At 39.3% G+C, this 15,794-nt stretch overlaps 1 protein-coding gene across 6 annotated transcripts in view; it reads left to right on the top strand.

Annotated features, from left to right (window-relative positions):
* Positions 1-15,794, top strand: part of LOC121383367 (acetylcholine receptor subunit alpha-L1-like) — a 33,099-nt gene that overhangs the window by 16,359 nt on the left and 946 nt on the right. For 3 of the 6 annotated variants that reach the window (XM_041513366.1, XM_041513391.1, XM_041513385.1), the window contains exons 2-4: positions 1,596-1,640; positions 4,382-4,491; positions 11,841-12,846. In XM_041513366.1, the coding sequence (XP_041369300.1) occupies positions 1,596-1,640; positions 4,382-4,491; positions 11,841-12,846 (1,161 nt within the window). Of the gene's footprint in view, positions 1-1,595; positions 1,641-4,381; positions 4,492-10,433; positions 10,544-11,840; positions 12,847-15,794 lie in introns of those variants that run through there. The other 3 variants (XM_041513358.1, XM_041513375.1, XM_041513400.1) reach the window with 2 other exon arrangements.

The raw sequence follows: 15,794 nt of genomic DNA, 5'->3' as shown, positions 1-15,794 counted from the left end.
ACTGGTATATCAAAGGCTGTGGTATGTACTACCCTGTCTGTGGGATGGTGCAAATAAAAGATCCATTGCTGCTAATCGTAAAGAGTAGCCCATGAAGTGGCGACAGCGGGTTTCCTCTCTTAATATATGTGTGGTCCTTAACCATATGTCTGACGCCATATAACTGTAAATAAAATGTGTTGAGTGCGTCGTTAAATAAAACATGTCTTTCTTTCCATCAAGTCAATTTTCACTGTTTTGCCAAAAATAAACTACAAAAAAAAAAAAAACCAGTAGTAGCAGTAGAAACAACAGCCAACAAATGATCATTTGAGATAAATGGGCAAACTTGTGACTGGAAATGTATGTTTATATCCAGTTAAGCTTCAAGCACGATACCTTGGGCGCACATCTCGGGTGTTTGGACTGTCCAAACAAGGGCAGAGGTTAAAGGATTGTTGTTAGTGACAGAGAAGCCTGTGGAGTAGTCTCACCCCCCCCCCCCCCCCCCCATGAGCCGTTAATGTTCGCTCTTGGTGGGAGCTGGTGCAGGGACGCGAACCCATTACCTACCAACCTTGAGTCTCATAGCTTAACTACTTACTACTGGTATTCTGTTGATGTCGGTAAGCATGTATAGTGTAGGTTAGGACCTTTATTGAGGTTGAATGATGTGTAATCGTCTCACGTGCTGGTTAATTGACGTGTGAACGGCGACTGTATCGTCAATGGACGAGCTAAACGCCGAGTTTGATGGCATTCCTCTAACAAACTGCTATCAGTAATAGCCGCGCGCTGAACACACCAGCTAAGTGATTGACAGAAGAAACAGTCACAAATAGAACGCATATATATTACCTTATTACAGGGTTCCTGGTGCACAGTTAGACGAATAGTGAATCAATAATAGCCAACGAACATACACTGAAGTGATTATAGCTCCAAATTAACATGACGAATTTTTAAAACAACCATCTGAAAATGTCATCAGTTTATAACATTGTATGGCACCCTTACTACACATAAGTGCTTTAAATGCTAACAGTAAAGCTCTTTTTTGTACAAATGCATAATCTAAAGAAAATATACAATTATAATGTGACTATTACATATTATTAGGTCCGATTCGTTTTCCATCTTTAGGGATGTTGGCCGTGACAAAAATCACTATGAACATTCATCCCCACGGGTGGTACCGGTTGCCAAAAGGTTTGGGTTCTGACTCATGAACTATTATAAAACTTTTAAGAATCGTGACTGTCAAGACTAATAGAGTCTGGGACGTTAACGCCATAGCAATTCCTTATAAATTGCATGTGTGTGATGTCATTAAAGTTTGAGTCTAGACTTTTTAAAGTTTTAAAAGCACAGGTCCAGGACGGACTTTTCTTCGCATCGAATCATTTTAGGTTGTCAGTGGTTCCCCCAGTTGTTCCTCACACGCTGTGTTTTCTCTTGAATTTTAAATAGACTGCTGGGTTTCCCTTTGAATTTTAAATAGATTGCTGTGTTTTCTCTTGCATTTTAAATAGACTGCTTAGTTTTTTTTTGAATTTTAAATAGACCGCTGTGTTTTCTCTTGAATTTTAAATAGACTGCTGTGTTGTCTCTTGCAGGATGAGAAGAACCAGGTGATGACGACGAACGTCTGGCTCAGACAGGTAAGCATTGTCACGTGATCATTAGTAAGGTCATGACATTGTCACATGATCAGTAAGAAGTCTATTTCAAGATGTGGTCAATACATTGTCACATGATCAGTAAGAAGTCTGTTTCAAGATGTGGTCAATACATTGTCACATGATCAGTAAGAAATCTATTTCAAGATGTGGACAATACATTGTCACATGGTCAGTAAGAAGTCTATTTCAAGATGTGGACAATACATTGTCACATGGTCAGTATGAAGTCTATTTCAAGATGTGGACAATACATTGTCACATGGTCAGTAAGAAGTCTATTTCAAGATGTGGACAATACATTGTCACATGGTCAGTAAAAAGTCTATTTCAAGATGTGGACAATACATTGGCACATGATCAGTTAGAAGTCTATTTCAAGATGTGGACAATACATTGTTGCAAACTACTCTTACAATAAAACCAACTGGTAATAATGTTTTAATCAAACAATAATATAATTATATGGAAATGTAAATATTTATTTTGACTATTTAAACGATTATATTGTAACATTTTTAATAGATATTTATATACTACATATTTAATTTAAAACTATAAAAATATAATCATGTTATTTAAATACATCAGCGCAATTGATTGTCTCTTATACCATTTTGCATTTGTACATGTACGCCATCTGTCAAATGAACTGAGTTACTGAATTAACCACTAATGTTGGTTTGGTTTGTCCTGCACGATTTCTGTTAACATACTAGCATTTCTGTTTATAACACTAATATCACTAATATGTGAATCTCATTACATATAATTACAAACTTAAACGTGTTTGATGATGATGGCATCAAGCACGTTAAAGCGGGAGAACATGTATACTGTACTATAATGAGAACAACGGAGTGCTATTTGTGATGTAAAACAGAGACAAGAATCGGAGATTTTAAACTAAGATAAATTAAAAAGAAGATATTTTTGGTTTAATTAAAATCATATATGATAATTTACACTGCGGAGTTTATAATATAGTGTTTGTGTTTACTGGTGTTTCTTTTGTCGTTCAGTGTATATTGACAAACAATACATTGAACAGTGAACTCGGTACAGAAGAGTTCTTCATACAATTTGACTGTAGGTCAGCTGTGATGGTTAAAAGGTTCATTATCGTTTCATTACTTCTAAATATTGATCAGTGTTCCACATATTGTTAAGAACATGATCCAGTCAAGATATTAAACAAATGCATCACATCCCCAATAAATGTTATATTTAGACATCGTGGGCGATACCCGATCTCACATAGGCTCCGCTATAATATTCCTCAGTGGAGCTTTTTCCGTCCGTTAGGTATTTTCTGGGAGTCGGTTTTATTAATTAAAGAGAATAACGATAACGAGGTCCATGTCCTAGAGTTCTGATTCGATGATTCTGAAAAGTAATGTGGTTTCAATAGGGAGATATTTCTAAATTTCATAACTTCTATTGTATTTAATTATGATTAAAATTGCCACAAACGTACGAGCCGGGGATTAGGGGATCAAACTCCACGCCCCCGCCCCGCCGCCCCCCCCCCCCCCAAAAAAAAATAAAAAAAATTAAATAGTTTTTTTTAAATTGGAGCCCACAGGTCCTTTTAAAATTGATGTTTAATAATTAATCCTTGCGTTTTGTGTTGTTGTTTTTTTCTTTCAGAAACGTTGTATATTCTCTGCTTTCTATATCTCAACGAACAAATAGTGAAATATTTTAGAATTTCACAATTTTATTGAATGTCTTAAATTAAAATTGAAGTTCACCTTTGAACACTTTATAGTCTATCTAAAATATTTCTTTAGACAGTTCTTGAACTTAGCACAGTGTCTTGTCTGGGGCATTGTCCACAAATTAAAATATTTTTAAAATTTCGGACATTTTACATATTTGTTTCGTTTTCATTAAAATTAAAAGTTTAACATTGGACATTTTAAAGCGTATCTTTTCCCCCAGAATATTGATTGTATGTGTCTGAAGCATGGTACAGGGATTTTCTGGAACAATTGCCATAGGTAGAATAGATATATTTTCGAATGTTTAAATTTCTGAGTGTATTAAGTTAAAGTTTAATTTTTAAAATATTCAAAGGTTATGTCCTCCTAAAGGTTTTATTGGTAACATCTGAAAATTATGCTGTAGTAATTCGTTGGGGCATTATTCATAAACCAACAGAGAAATGTTTAAATTTCATTCAGCTAATTAAATGGCGAACCTTGCCAGACTGACAAGTTTGTTTTTAACAATATCACAATAGCAATGTGGTCCGACGTGCTGATCGTCATACAACTTCACAGAACACACAATACAAAATCATTTGTCTGCTGGTTGCACACGTGTGTCATGGGTACCTTGAGAATTGTTTTCCAAAAGAGATCATGGCGTATTCCTTGATTCAGGCGTTTTGCAAAACCACATTGTCAAAAGATAATACTGTACATTCCTTGATTCATATGTTTTGCAAAAAAAAATAATAAAAAAATAAAAAAATATATATATGTATTCAAAAGAGAACAAAGTACATTTCATGATGGATTATATTTTATTTTGACTTTTTGTATTGATAAAAGAATGTTCATGCATTTCCATACTTATGTTTGCAGTTAACCTTTCTGGGTTATGCGGAAAATATAACCTTTGGTGTTGTGTTTCTTTAACAAACTTTCCAACCCTAGCTTGTCCTGTGCTTATCCTTACTAACTTTTCCTTTCTATGCATCTAATCTGTGACCCCAGGAGTGGTTGGATAAAAAACTAATGTGGATACCGCACGAATATGGGGGAGTTGAGAGGCTCCATGTTCCCTCTAGAGAGATTTGGCTTCCAGACATAGTGCTTTATAACAAGTAAGTTTACACAGGTTGGCCTGTAAAGGAGGACAAGACAATATTTCCAACCCGCATCACAATATGCGGTGTATAGGTGGCCGTATGTCGAGAAGTGATTGCTATACCATGCTACATGATGGCTTATGCAATCTGATTAAAATTAGCTCTACTGGTCTACCAGTAGATCTAACAGCATTGCGTGGACTCTCATGTCCAGGTGACATTTCATCTATAAATAACAATTTAAATATCGACCACTTACACTTCGCCTTTTATAGCGTTATTCGTGAGCATACAAATTCTAAAAATATAGGGCGAGACTATGTATGAAATAGGCGAACTTGTTGGTCTATTTCAACATTTAAAAAAAACAGGGGGAAAAGTGTAGTAATAAACTTTGGATTGTATACTAGTATAAACAGATTTTATGGCTATACCATCACGTTTTTTTTCGTCTTGAAACGAATTTTATATAAAATTTTATATTGAAATTAGTTTCCGGCATACTTTGTAATTCACCCGAATCATTTCGTATACCCTCGGCATAATCCCGAATGTTTTCAAATTCTTTTCAAATCACTGGCATGATTTTGCAAGTAAGGTTTTGATTAGTCGAATGAAAGGTCAACTGGACATGAGCTCCAACGGGCTGCTGTTAGATCCACATGTAATAGTGGAGCTAATTTTAATTAGATTGTGGCTTATGAAGTATACAGATTGTTTTATTTTATATAACGAGTTTCACTTCAGAAGTGTATAACTGGTTTTACACCAGAGGGTTTAACCTCTTAAACGTAGCATTCAACATAACGATGCAACTCAAACTATGTTTAAACTAAATAATTTTGAACGTGAAACTCTTTCTGACTTGGTGGATGAATCATCGTAAAGAGAGTTTATCAGAGCGTAATTCAAGACATGAACCTCTCAAATCGAACCTCTGACGAAAACGTCCACCGAAATAAGACATGGGCCTCTCGTATTGAACCACTGACGAGAACGTGCACCGAAATAAGACATGGACCTCTCGTATTTAACCAGTGACGAAAACGTCCACCGAAATAAGACATGGACCTCTCGTATTGAACCACTGACGAGAACGTGCACCGAAATAAGACATGGACCTCTCGTATTTAACCAGTGACGAGAACGTGGACTGAAATAAGACATGGGCCTCTCGTATTGAACCAGTGACGAAAACGTCCACCGAAATAAGACATGGGCCTCTCGTATTGAACCACTGACGAGAACGTGGACTGAAATAAGACATGGGCCTCTCGTATTGAACCAGTGACGAAAACGTCCACCGAAATAAGACATGGACCTCTCGTATTGAACCACTGACGAGAACGTGGACTGAAATAAGACATGGGCCTCTCGTATTGAACCAGTGACGAAAACGTCCACCGAAATAAGACATGGGCCTCTCGTATTGAACCACTGACGAGAACGTGGACTGAAATAAGACATGGGCCTCTCGTATTGAACCACTGACGAGAACGTGGACTGAAATAAGACATGGGCCTCTCGTATTGAACCAGTGACGAAAACGTGGACTGAAATAAGACATGGGCCTCTCGTATTGAACCACTGACGAGAACGTGGACTGAAATAAGACATGGGCCTCTCGTATTGAACCACTGACGAGAACGTGGACTGAAATAAGACATGGGCCTCTCGTATTGAACCAGTGACGAAAACGTCCACCGAAATAAGACATGGGCCTCTCGTATTGAACCACTGACGAGAACGTGGACTGAAATAAGACATGGGCCTCTCGTATTGAACCAGTGACGAAAACGTGGACTGAAATAAGACATGGGCCTCTCGTATTGAACCACTGACGAGAACGTGGACTGAAATAAGACATGGGCCTCTCGTATTGAACCACTGACGAGAACGTGGACTGAAATAAGACATGGGCCTCTCGTATTGAACCAGTGACGAAAACGTCCACCGAAATAAGACATGGGCCTCTCGTATTGAACCACTGACGAGAACGTGGACTGAAATAAGACATGGGCCTCTCGTATTGAACCAGTGACGAAAACGTCCACCGAAATAAGACATGGGCCTCTCGTATTGAACCAGTGACGAAAACGTCCACCGAAATAAGACATGGACCTCTCGTATTGAACCAGTGACGAGAACGTGCACCGAAATAAGACATGGGCCTCTCGTATTGAACCACTGACGAGAACGTGCACCGAAATAAGACATGGGCCTCTCGTATTGAACCACTGCACCGAAATAAGACATGGGCCTCTCGTATTGAACCACTGACGAGAACGTGCACCGAAATAAGACATGGGCCTCTCGTATTGAACCACTGACGAGAACGTGCACCGAAATAAGACATGGGCCTCTCGTATTGAACCACTGACGAGAACGTGGACTGAAATAAGACATGGGCCTCTCGTATTGAACCACTGACGAGAACGTCCACCGAAATAAGACATGGACCTCTCGTATTGAACCACTGACGAGAACGTGCACCGAAATAAGACATGGGCCTCTCGTATTGAACCAGTGACGAAAACGTCCACCGAAATAAGACATGGGCCTCTCGTATTGAACCACTGACGAGAACGTGCACCGAAATAAGACATGGACCTCTCGTATTGAACCACTGACGAAAACGTCCACCGAAATAAGACATGGACCTCTCGTATTGAACCACTGACGAGAACGTGCACCGAAATAAGACATGGACCTCTCGTATTGAACCACTGACGAGAACGTGCACCGAAATAAGACATGGGCCTCTCATATTTAACCAGTGACGAGAACGTGCACCGAAATAAGACATGGACCTCTCGTATTTAACCAGTGACGAGAACGTGCACCGAAATAAGACATGGACCTCTCGTATTTAACCAGTGACGAGAACGTGCACCGAAATAAGACATGGACCTCTCGTATTTAACCAGTGACGAGAACGTGCACCGAAATAAGACATGGACCTCTCGTATTGAACCACTGACGAGAACGTGCACCGAAATAAGACATGGGCCTCTCGTATTGAACCATTGACGAGAAGTCCACCGAAATGTATACATATATTATTACAACAGTGTGACAGATATAATGCACCGAACTTGCATATTGATAAAACATTACTTTGGATTTTACAGGATATAAATAATCCTCAGGAAATATAATACAAATTGATTAAAAGGTGATAGACAGTAATATTTTATTTTCATTGCCATGTTGTAGTACATCTAGAATCTAACTCGAGTGTAATGAATAACTGGACACGACCTTACACACGACACAACTGCGCAATAGATAATACAATACGTCTTTAACGTTATCGACCAGCAGAATGGATCATGCACTTTAATTTTACGATGGAAAGAAATGGTCGAGAGAAATTTAATTTATTCCTAGAGTAGCTATGCCTGTATAAAATACAGAGGAAGGAAAGAAATGTTTTATTTAACGACGCAATCAACACATTTTATTTACGGTTATATGGCGTCGGACATATGGTTAAGGACCACACAGATACTAAGAGAGGAAACCCGCTGTCGCCACTTCATGGGCTATTCTTTTCGATTAGCAATAAGGGATATTTTTTATGCACCATATCATAGACAGGATAGCACTTACCACGGCCTTTGGTGTACCAGTCGTGGTGCACTGGCTGGAGCGAGAAATAGACCAATGTGCCCACTGACGGGAAAATACAGAGATGCGATATGGGAATGACTGACCTCTTGATACCGAGGATGAGTGCTTTTGGTTGCAGTCTGTATATGCTGTTATCATATATGTGTTCCCTTGTTTGTTTTAATTAGTAAATCAAGTACATTTCATGACTTTCCGTCACTTTTTAAGGCCTTTCCCATGACCCTTTCAGGATTTTCACTGATATGTCTGCGATCACCAACATATACCAATAATACTACTAATATTATTATACATTATTTATTTCAAATTGTCGATCTCTCCTTGTGCTGTTTTAAATGAAAAAAAACCCCATAATTATCAACCAATTCTTAGTTTCCTTGACCCAAATACAAATCCCATGCTTATCCAAGCCTGGAAAACGACTTTTGCAATTCGATAACTTTCCAGGATTCCTCTGATCTGACCCGTATGAACTGTGAACAGAGACAGATGGCGTGAACGCAGTTAGGATTTCTCTGATCTGACCAGTATGAACCGTGAACAAAGACAGATGACGTGAACGCAATTCTACCATGTGTAGCCTGGTCATGCGAGCTCATGTTTTATATTGATTATTAGTTATTAGAAAAGATCGAGTGCCCTGTCACAAAACAACGAAATGAGGGGATTTTCCCGAAACTCTTGGCTATCCACAATGACAGTCTGCATCGGTCGTTGTAACAATGTGATTGATTAACTCAATTAATGGGATATATGCTCGAGTTGTGCATGAAAGTCATTTACGGAAATGACAAGAAGAATCTCAGTTAAACATGAAAGTGTGATGGCGGATATTGTCTTGTCCTTTTGTAGCGGGCCAAAAAACAATTTGAATATCTAGTTTGCAGGGACATTGCCAGCATGTCACATTCTTGAGACAAAATTAACCGATCACTCTAAAATACAATCCATGTTCTAATTTTTAATATACATTTATGTATGAATGAATATGTGCTTTGAATTGTGTTTGCATATGTGTTTATAAAATAATGTGGATTGATTTCTAACAGTATTTGGCTGGTTCGATCGCGAAATGTCATGATTACATGCAATAACAGTGATTAGATAAGACAGTAATGTGTCGTAAACACCAGATTTTATTTCATTTCAACCTAATTTTGTGCTTATATCCAATTAAGATTCAAGCACGCAGTCCTGGGCACACACCTCAGCTATTTGGGCTGTCTGTCCAGGACAGTGGGTTAGTTGTTAGTGAGAGAGAAGAGAGTGTAGTGGCCTACCCATTGAGCCGTTAAGAACTCGCTCTGGGTTGGAGCCGATACCGGGCTGCGAACCCTGTACCTACCAGCCTGTAGGCCGATGGCTTAACCACGCGTCACCGAGGCCGGTACTAGTCTCCATACACACGTTTTCACAACTTAGAACCGTTTGTCTGGCTGTGTCCCTGCTACTAAAACAACTTGGCAGTTTCCTTGTCATGTAGCCAACTGCACGCACGGTGTTAGGACGGCACGAGAATGGGTCACTATGGGCTTGCTTTCTGCATGGGTTGTGGTGACATAATAACATTCAGCCTCAACACAAGCGGCTTACTGCAATTGTTCCGTTTGGATTATACAGTGCGTAAAATAGTACCTTTGATATTGACGTTCTTTTATGATTATTACATGTATTATTATATATTCAGTAAATAACTTACAAACTAGATAACACACCGTTGTAAGAAAACAAAAGTAATTTCATTTGACTGTTTAACTGGCGTTAGCCGAATTTAAACGAACCTGTCTAAGCACACTGCGTATAGTACACACACAATGTATAAAGTTAATCGTTCATCTGACTCTAGTGCGATTTGCAACTGTTTACAATATTACATAACAAAAAATGGCATTTTATTAAATGTTAACATTTTAAAATTATATATATTATTGACATTGTCCAATCAGAATCGAGTAATTCGTTTTATTTTTTATTTATTTATTTTCTAAATTGTCGTTATCCAATCAGAATCGTATAACAGCAGAACGTTTATAATTATACCAGTGGCGGATCCAGAAAGTCTATTGGAGGGCAATGACATGTGGCGGAATGCCAAGGGAACTTTGGGAGGGGGGGGGGGGAATATCGTAAAAAAAACCCGAAAATTAATATATAATAAAATTATAACTGTCGCAAAAATTAGGGGGGGGGGGGCGGGCCCCTGCCACCCCCACTATCTAGGTCCGCCTCTGGATACGCATGTGTAAACAAACGGAACAGGCCCATAGCCGCCTGGTCAGTGGTGGTCAGTGAGAGCCACAGTGTTGACTTGTGTCTCGTACAAGGAGTGGCACGACCGTACCATGGACTGGGAGCCCAAGGAGTATGGAGGAATCACCGAGCTTCAGGTGCCCTCGGCAGATATATGGCTTCCCGATGTGGTCCTCTTCAACAAGTAAGTACACGCCCCGAGAAACACCCACCCGCTCCAAGCTAATCGACTAATGGTAAAGTTAAAGCCTGGAATACATTCCGAGAAACACCCACCCGCTTCAAACTAATCGACTAATGGTAAAGTTAAAGCCTGGAATACATTCCCAGAAACACCCACCCGCTCCAAACTAATCGACTAACAGTAAAGTTAAAGCCTGTTTTGTTTTAATACACCACTAGAATAGACTCCGTGAAATACTCTCTCCCCCCCCCCCCCCCCAACGTAATGGATTAAAGGTAAAGTAGGCCTGTTATTTTCTTTATAAAATAGGTTATTGTTTAATTACGAATTATATGTTCACACCCCAGACCTGTAAAGTTAAAGTTTGTTTTGTTTAACGACACCACTAGAGCACATTGGTTTATTAATCATTGGCTATTGAATGTCAAATGTTTGGTATTTTTTATATAGTCTTAGAGAGGAAACCCACTGTAGTTTGTTCATTAGTAGCAAGCGATCTGTTATATGCACCATCCGATAGACAGGATAGTACATACCACGGCCTTTTATATAACAGTCGTGGTGCACTGGCTAGAACTATAGGCCCACCAACGAGGATCGATCCCACACCGACCGTGCATTAGGCGTGTGCTTTATTACTGAGTCCCTGAACTAAAGGTACAGTAGGTCGTTTATTGTCTCTTTAAAAAATAACACGTTAAGATTTAGTTACGTGTTATATGCAAGTTACGTTCTACCAAAACCCACACGACAGTGCTGAAAGTAGAAACGACATGGATATACTATTACTGTTATAATTCGAAAATCAAAGTTCAGCGTATTAATAAAATAATAATATCATGTGTAAGAAAAATAAACAAAATGAAGGTGCTGATTTTTAAATTACTATTTCCTTAAAATATGCTATAAACACCCATTTGGCCGAAGTTACGAAGCCTTTTTTTTAAACCTGTAGTTTAAGCATTATAAATATATGTTTATAGTTACACGCATGTAAGAAAAATTGGATCTGTACATTCGACCAATTATGTTGTTGTGTTTTTAATTAATCAGTTAAGTATCCCAGACAATCTTATGATGATCATTATTCGAACCCCATTATTTTGATTTTCATGGAACATGGCATTGTCTTCTGAATTATTTCAAAGGCTTTTGTAACATCTTTGCAACAACAGTGGATCTAATATTATGTTTAACATTGTGTAACATTAATTATCAATAATATGGATTTTAAAGCATCCAGCAATGCACAATTCAGTGTAAAGGCCTTGCATAAGACTGCTAATTGTTATTTCAGCGCTGATGGCAACTTTGAAGTAACGCTGACAACCAAAGCTACGTTACACCATACCGGGCTTGTAGTGTGGGAACCCCCTGCCATCTTCAAGAGTTCTTGCCCCATTGACGTTGAATTTTTTCCCTTTGATGTTCAGACATGTTCTTTGAAGTTCGGCTCATGGACGTACGAAGGGGATCAGGTTGATCTCGTGCACACGTGTGCTCCTAGCAACGATCCCCACGTAAATATACGCAGCGGCGTGGATCTGCGAGATTTCTACCCCAGCTTAGAGTGGGATCTTCTCGAGGTGAACGCTCAGAAAAACACCAGACTAGACCCGCTGGGTAAATCGACCTACCCAGACATTACATTCATGGTGACCATGCGCAGAAAGACGTTGTTCCACACGGTGAACCTGATCATCCCGTGTGTAGCTATATCGTTCATCACCATCTTGGTGTTCTACCTCCCCTGCGACTCGGGCGAGAAAACCACACTGTGCATATCAATCCTGCTGACTCTTATCATCTTCCTCTTGCTCCTGACGGAGATAATTCCACCCACGTCTATCGTCGTGCCGCTGATCGGGAAATACCTTCTGTTTACAATCATTCTAGTGACGCTGTCCATCATAGTGACCGTTATAGTGTTAAATGTTCACTTCAGGTCTCCGGCCACTCACTGTATGTCCCCGTGGGTGAGGCGGGTGTTTTTGACCATTTTTCCAAAACTGCTAGTCATGCGCAGACCACACCAACCACAGGTGCCAAGCTATAAAATTCCAGTTAGAAACTGCAACGGCATGGCAGTACGAGACGGTGGTCGCGACGTCGCCAGGAATGTGGGCAGTGTCAATGTGCTGGATCTCCCAGACTACCATTCGACCCTCGAGTGCGAACTCCTGTATGTGGAGCGAGAGCTCGCCTCAGAGAGTCGACCCAGGTTCTCCAAGGAAGTGCAGGAAGCTCTGGAAGCCGTTAATTTTATAGCAGAACATATGAAATTTGAGGATCTCGCACAATCCGTGAGTTGTTCACTCTGTTATAACATATAATAGAGAATAATAAACGAGTTACCCGTTATTATCAAATTCATGTACTCAGTGAAATTTTTTTTTCATCTTTCTCATCTATCAGCCTCTGCCTATCATTCTCATTGTCTTAATATAAAAAAACTTTCCAATTTCTCCCACGATTGACAAGTGAAAATTATTTCACGAGGGACATAAATTTGATAATAACTGATACCGAGTGTGTTATTCTATTTATTACCCAGCAATTTGTTTTCTCTAAAATTCTTTATTTTCAACACACATGCACCTACATGTATAGAAATGATGTAAACCACTTTACACACTGTTCTGAGTATTGATATAACCTGGTATATTAATCACGTTCACACTGAAAACAAGAGTTGTGAACGCAAACTCTTTAAACTACATGACGTCATTTTGTGTTTGCCAAATCGTAGTGACGTCATATCTAGTACCGACAAGGTCATTGGTTGTAAGCGTCAAATCGTCCAATAATATTGTACTTTAACCTAATATGCAGAATATTTCTCAGTGAGAAAATATGGAAAATATTTTTTTTGTTACGAGTGACCGTTGGGGTAATAAATATCTTTATTACCCCAGCGGTCACTCATAACAGGGAACGTATTATTTTCTCACTGAGAAATATTCTGCTTTGCTGTAACGTAAATACTATTGGATTATTTGACACTGATGTCATTTTTTGAGGTTTATCGAAGGTGAACATTCAGTTTTTCTTCAACATCGTACAATCAGAATTAAGGAAATCGTATAAACGCGGAATTTTTTAAATTATGTATATACATATATTCGTTCATACATACACACACACATACATACATACATACATACATACATACAATGTCATACATACATACATATACAAGTACATCTATTTAGATACGTTCGTGCATGCATCTGTGTATGCACACGTGTGTGTGTGTGTGTGGGGGGGGGGGTCTGGCTGTCTGTATGTAGATGTCTGTGTTTCTGCCTCCATTCCTTTCTATGCATATAGTACAGTTGTAAGAATCGCGATCTAATATTACATGTTGCACATTTGAGATTAAATACCAAGAGTGACAGTAGGTACACCACCATATATCGACCTGGGTGAATAACAATGAAAATACTGTTTACAACTGACTTTACGTTCGGCAAGCACTCTAGATTCACAAATCTTAATATGCTAGAAAACCCCCCCCCCCAAAAAAAAAAAAAAAATACCGGTATTTCCACAGTGGTGTGGCTACGGAGTTAGTGGCAGAACCATAAGTCTATTGTAAAAGATCTGTCTATAATCTATAAACGTATAATGTTGTATTAACTTGTGTTGCCGCAGTGTCATAAATGCGATATTTGAGGTTGACGTCACAGTGTACGCTGCTGCAGGTCACAAGCACTGGATGTAATAGATTAGGATAATGTATCAGTAGTGGAAACCCCTGCGCGTGCTGTAACCTCACCGTGATGCAGGGGTGTAACATTCTCTTTGAGAATGGCCAATACAGCACAAATCACTTTTTTTCTTCGAGATACAATTAACATTTTGAGTAAAAGTCAGTATCTATCTGTGATAATTGTATTTTTGCACAGTTCTTTACACTGTGTTTTTATTTAACTGTTGAATTTTTTATTGATGTTGATCATCACTTTAGATTTGCGTTTACCATAGTTTCACACCCAATAGCCGATGTATTTTTTGTGCTGGGGTGTCGTTAAACATTCATTAATTCAATCACTAGTGAAGAGGTTTCAGTTGTACTCTGTGATTCTAGGGCGAGACGTTGCCCAGTGAAAAAACGCTCGCTTGATGCGCGGTCGGTCTAGGATCGATCCCCGTCGGCGGGCCTATTGGGTTATTTCTCGCTCTAGCCAGTGCACCATGACTGATATATCAAAAACCGTGGTATGTGCTATCCTGTCTGTGGGATGGTGCATATAAAAGATCCCTTGCTACTAATGGAAAAAATTAGCGGGTTTCATCTCTATGACTGTGTCAAAATTACCAAATGTTTGACATCCAATAGCCGATGGTTAATAAATCAATGTGCTCTAGTGGTGTCGTTAAAGAAAACAAACTTATGTGATGCTATAGTCTTATTGCTCAACTTATCCCACCGGACAAGCCAACTAAAATGACAAAAGTTAAAATTTGTTTTGTTCATCGACACCACTGGAGCTAATTGATTTATTAATCATTGGTTATTGATTTATTAAACATTTTGTTATATAGTCTTAGAGATCGGAAACTGGATACTTTTTTCCATTAGTAGCAAGGAATCATTTATATGCACTATCCCACACACAGGATATCACATATCACGGCCTTTGATATACCAGTCGTGGTGCACTGGCTGTAACAAGAAATAGCCCAGACCGACCGCGCATCAGGCGAGCGCTTTACTACTGGGCTACTTCACGCCCCTCTGAAATGACAATACATTGACATAACTATGAAATTCGTTCATTTGACGCTGTGTCACAGGCCTCGGTGGCGTCGTGGCAGGTCATCGGTCTACAGGCTGGTAGGTACTGGGTTCGGATCCCAGTCGAGGCATGGGATTTTTAATCCAGATACCGACTCCAAACCCTGAGTGAGTGCTCCGCAAGGCTCAATGGGTAGGTGTAAACCACTTGCACCGACCAGTGATCCATAACTGGTTCAACAAAGGCCATGGTTTGTGCTATCCTGCCTGTGGGAAGCGCAAATAAAAGATCCCTTGCTGCCAATCGGAAGAGTAGCCCATGTAGTGGCGACAGCGGGTTTCCTCTCAAAATCTGTGTGGTCCTTAACCATATGTCTGACGCCATATAACCGTCAATAAAATGTGTTGAGTGCGTCGTTAAATAAAACATTTCTTTCTTTTCTTTCTTTGACGCTGTGATATATTTGACAGTTTTGTTTCATTTTGGTAGCAAGTTAAATATTGTTTGTC

Source organism: Gigantopelta aegis, chromosome 2 (genome assembly GCF_016097555.1).
Source record: "Gigantopelta aegis isolate Gae_Host chromosome 2, Gae_host_genome, whole genome shotgun sequence".
NCBI classification, from domain to species: Eukaryota; Metazoa; Mollusca; class Gastropoda; order Neomphalida; family Peltospiridae; genus Gigantopelta; species Gigantopelta aegis.
The sequence above is the reverse complement of the archived record's forward strand: the minus strand, read 5'-3'. Positions and strand labels throughout refer to the sequence as shown.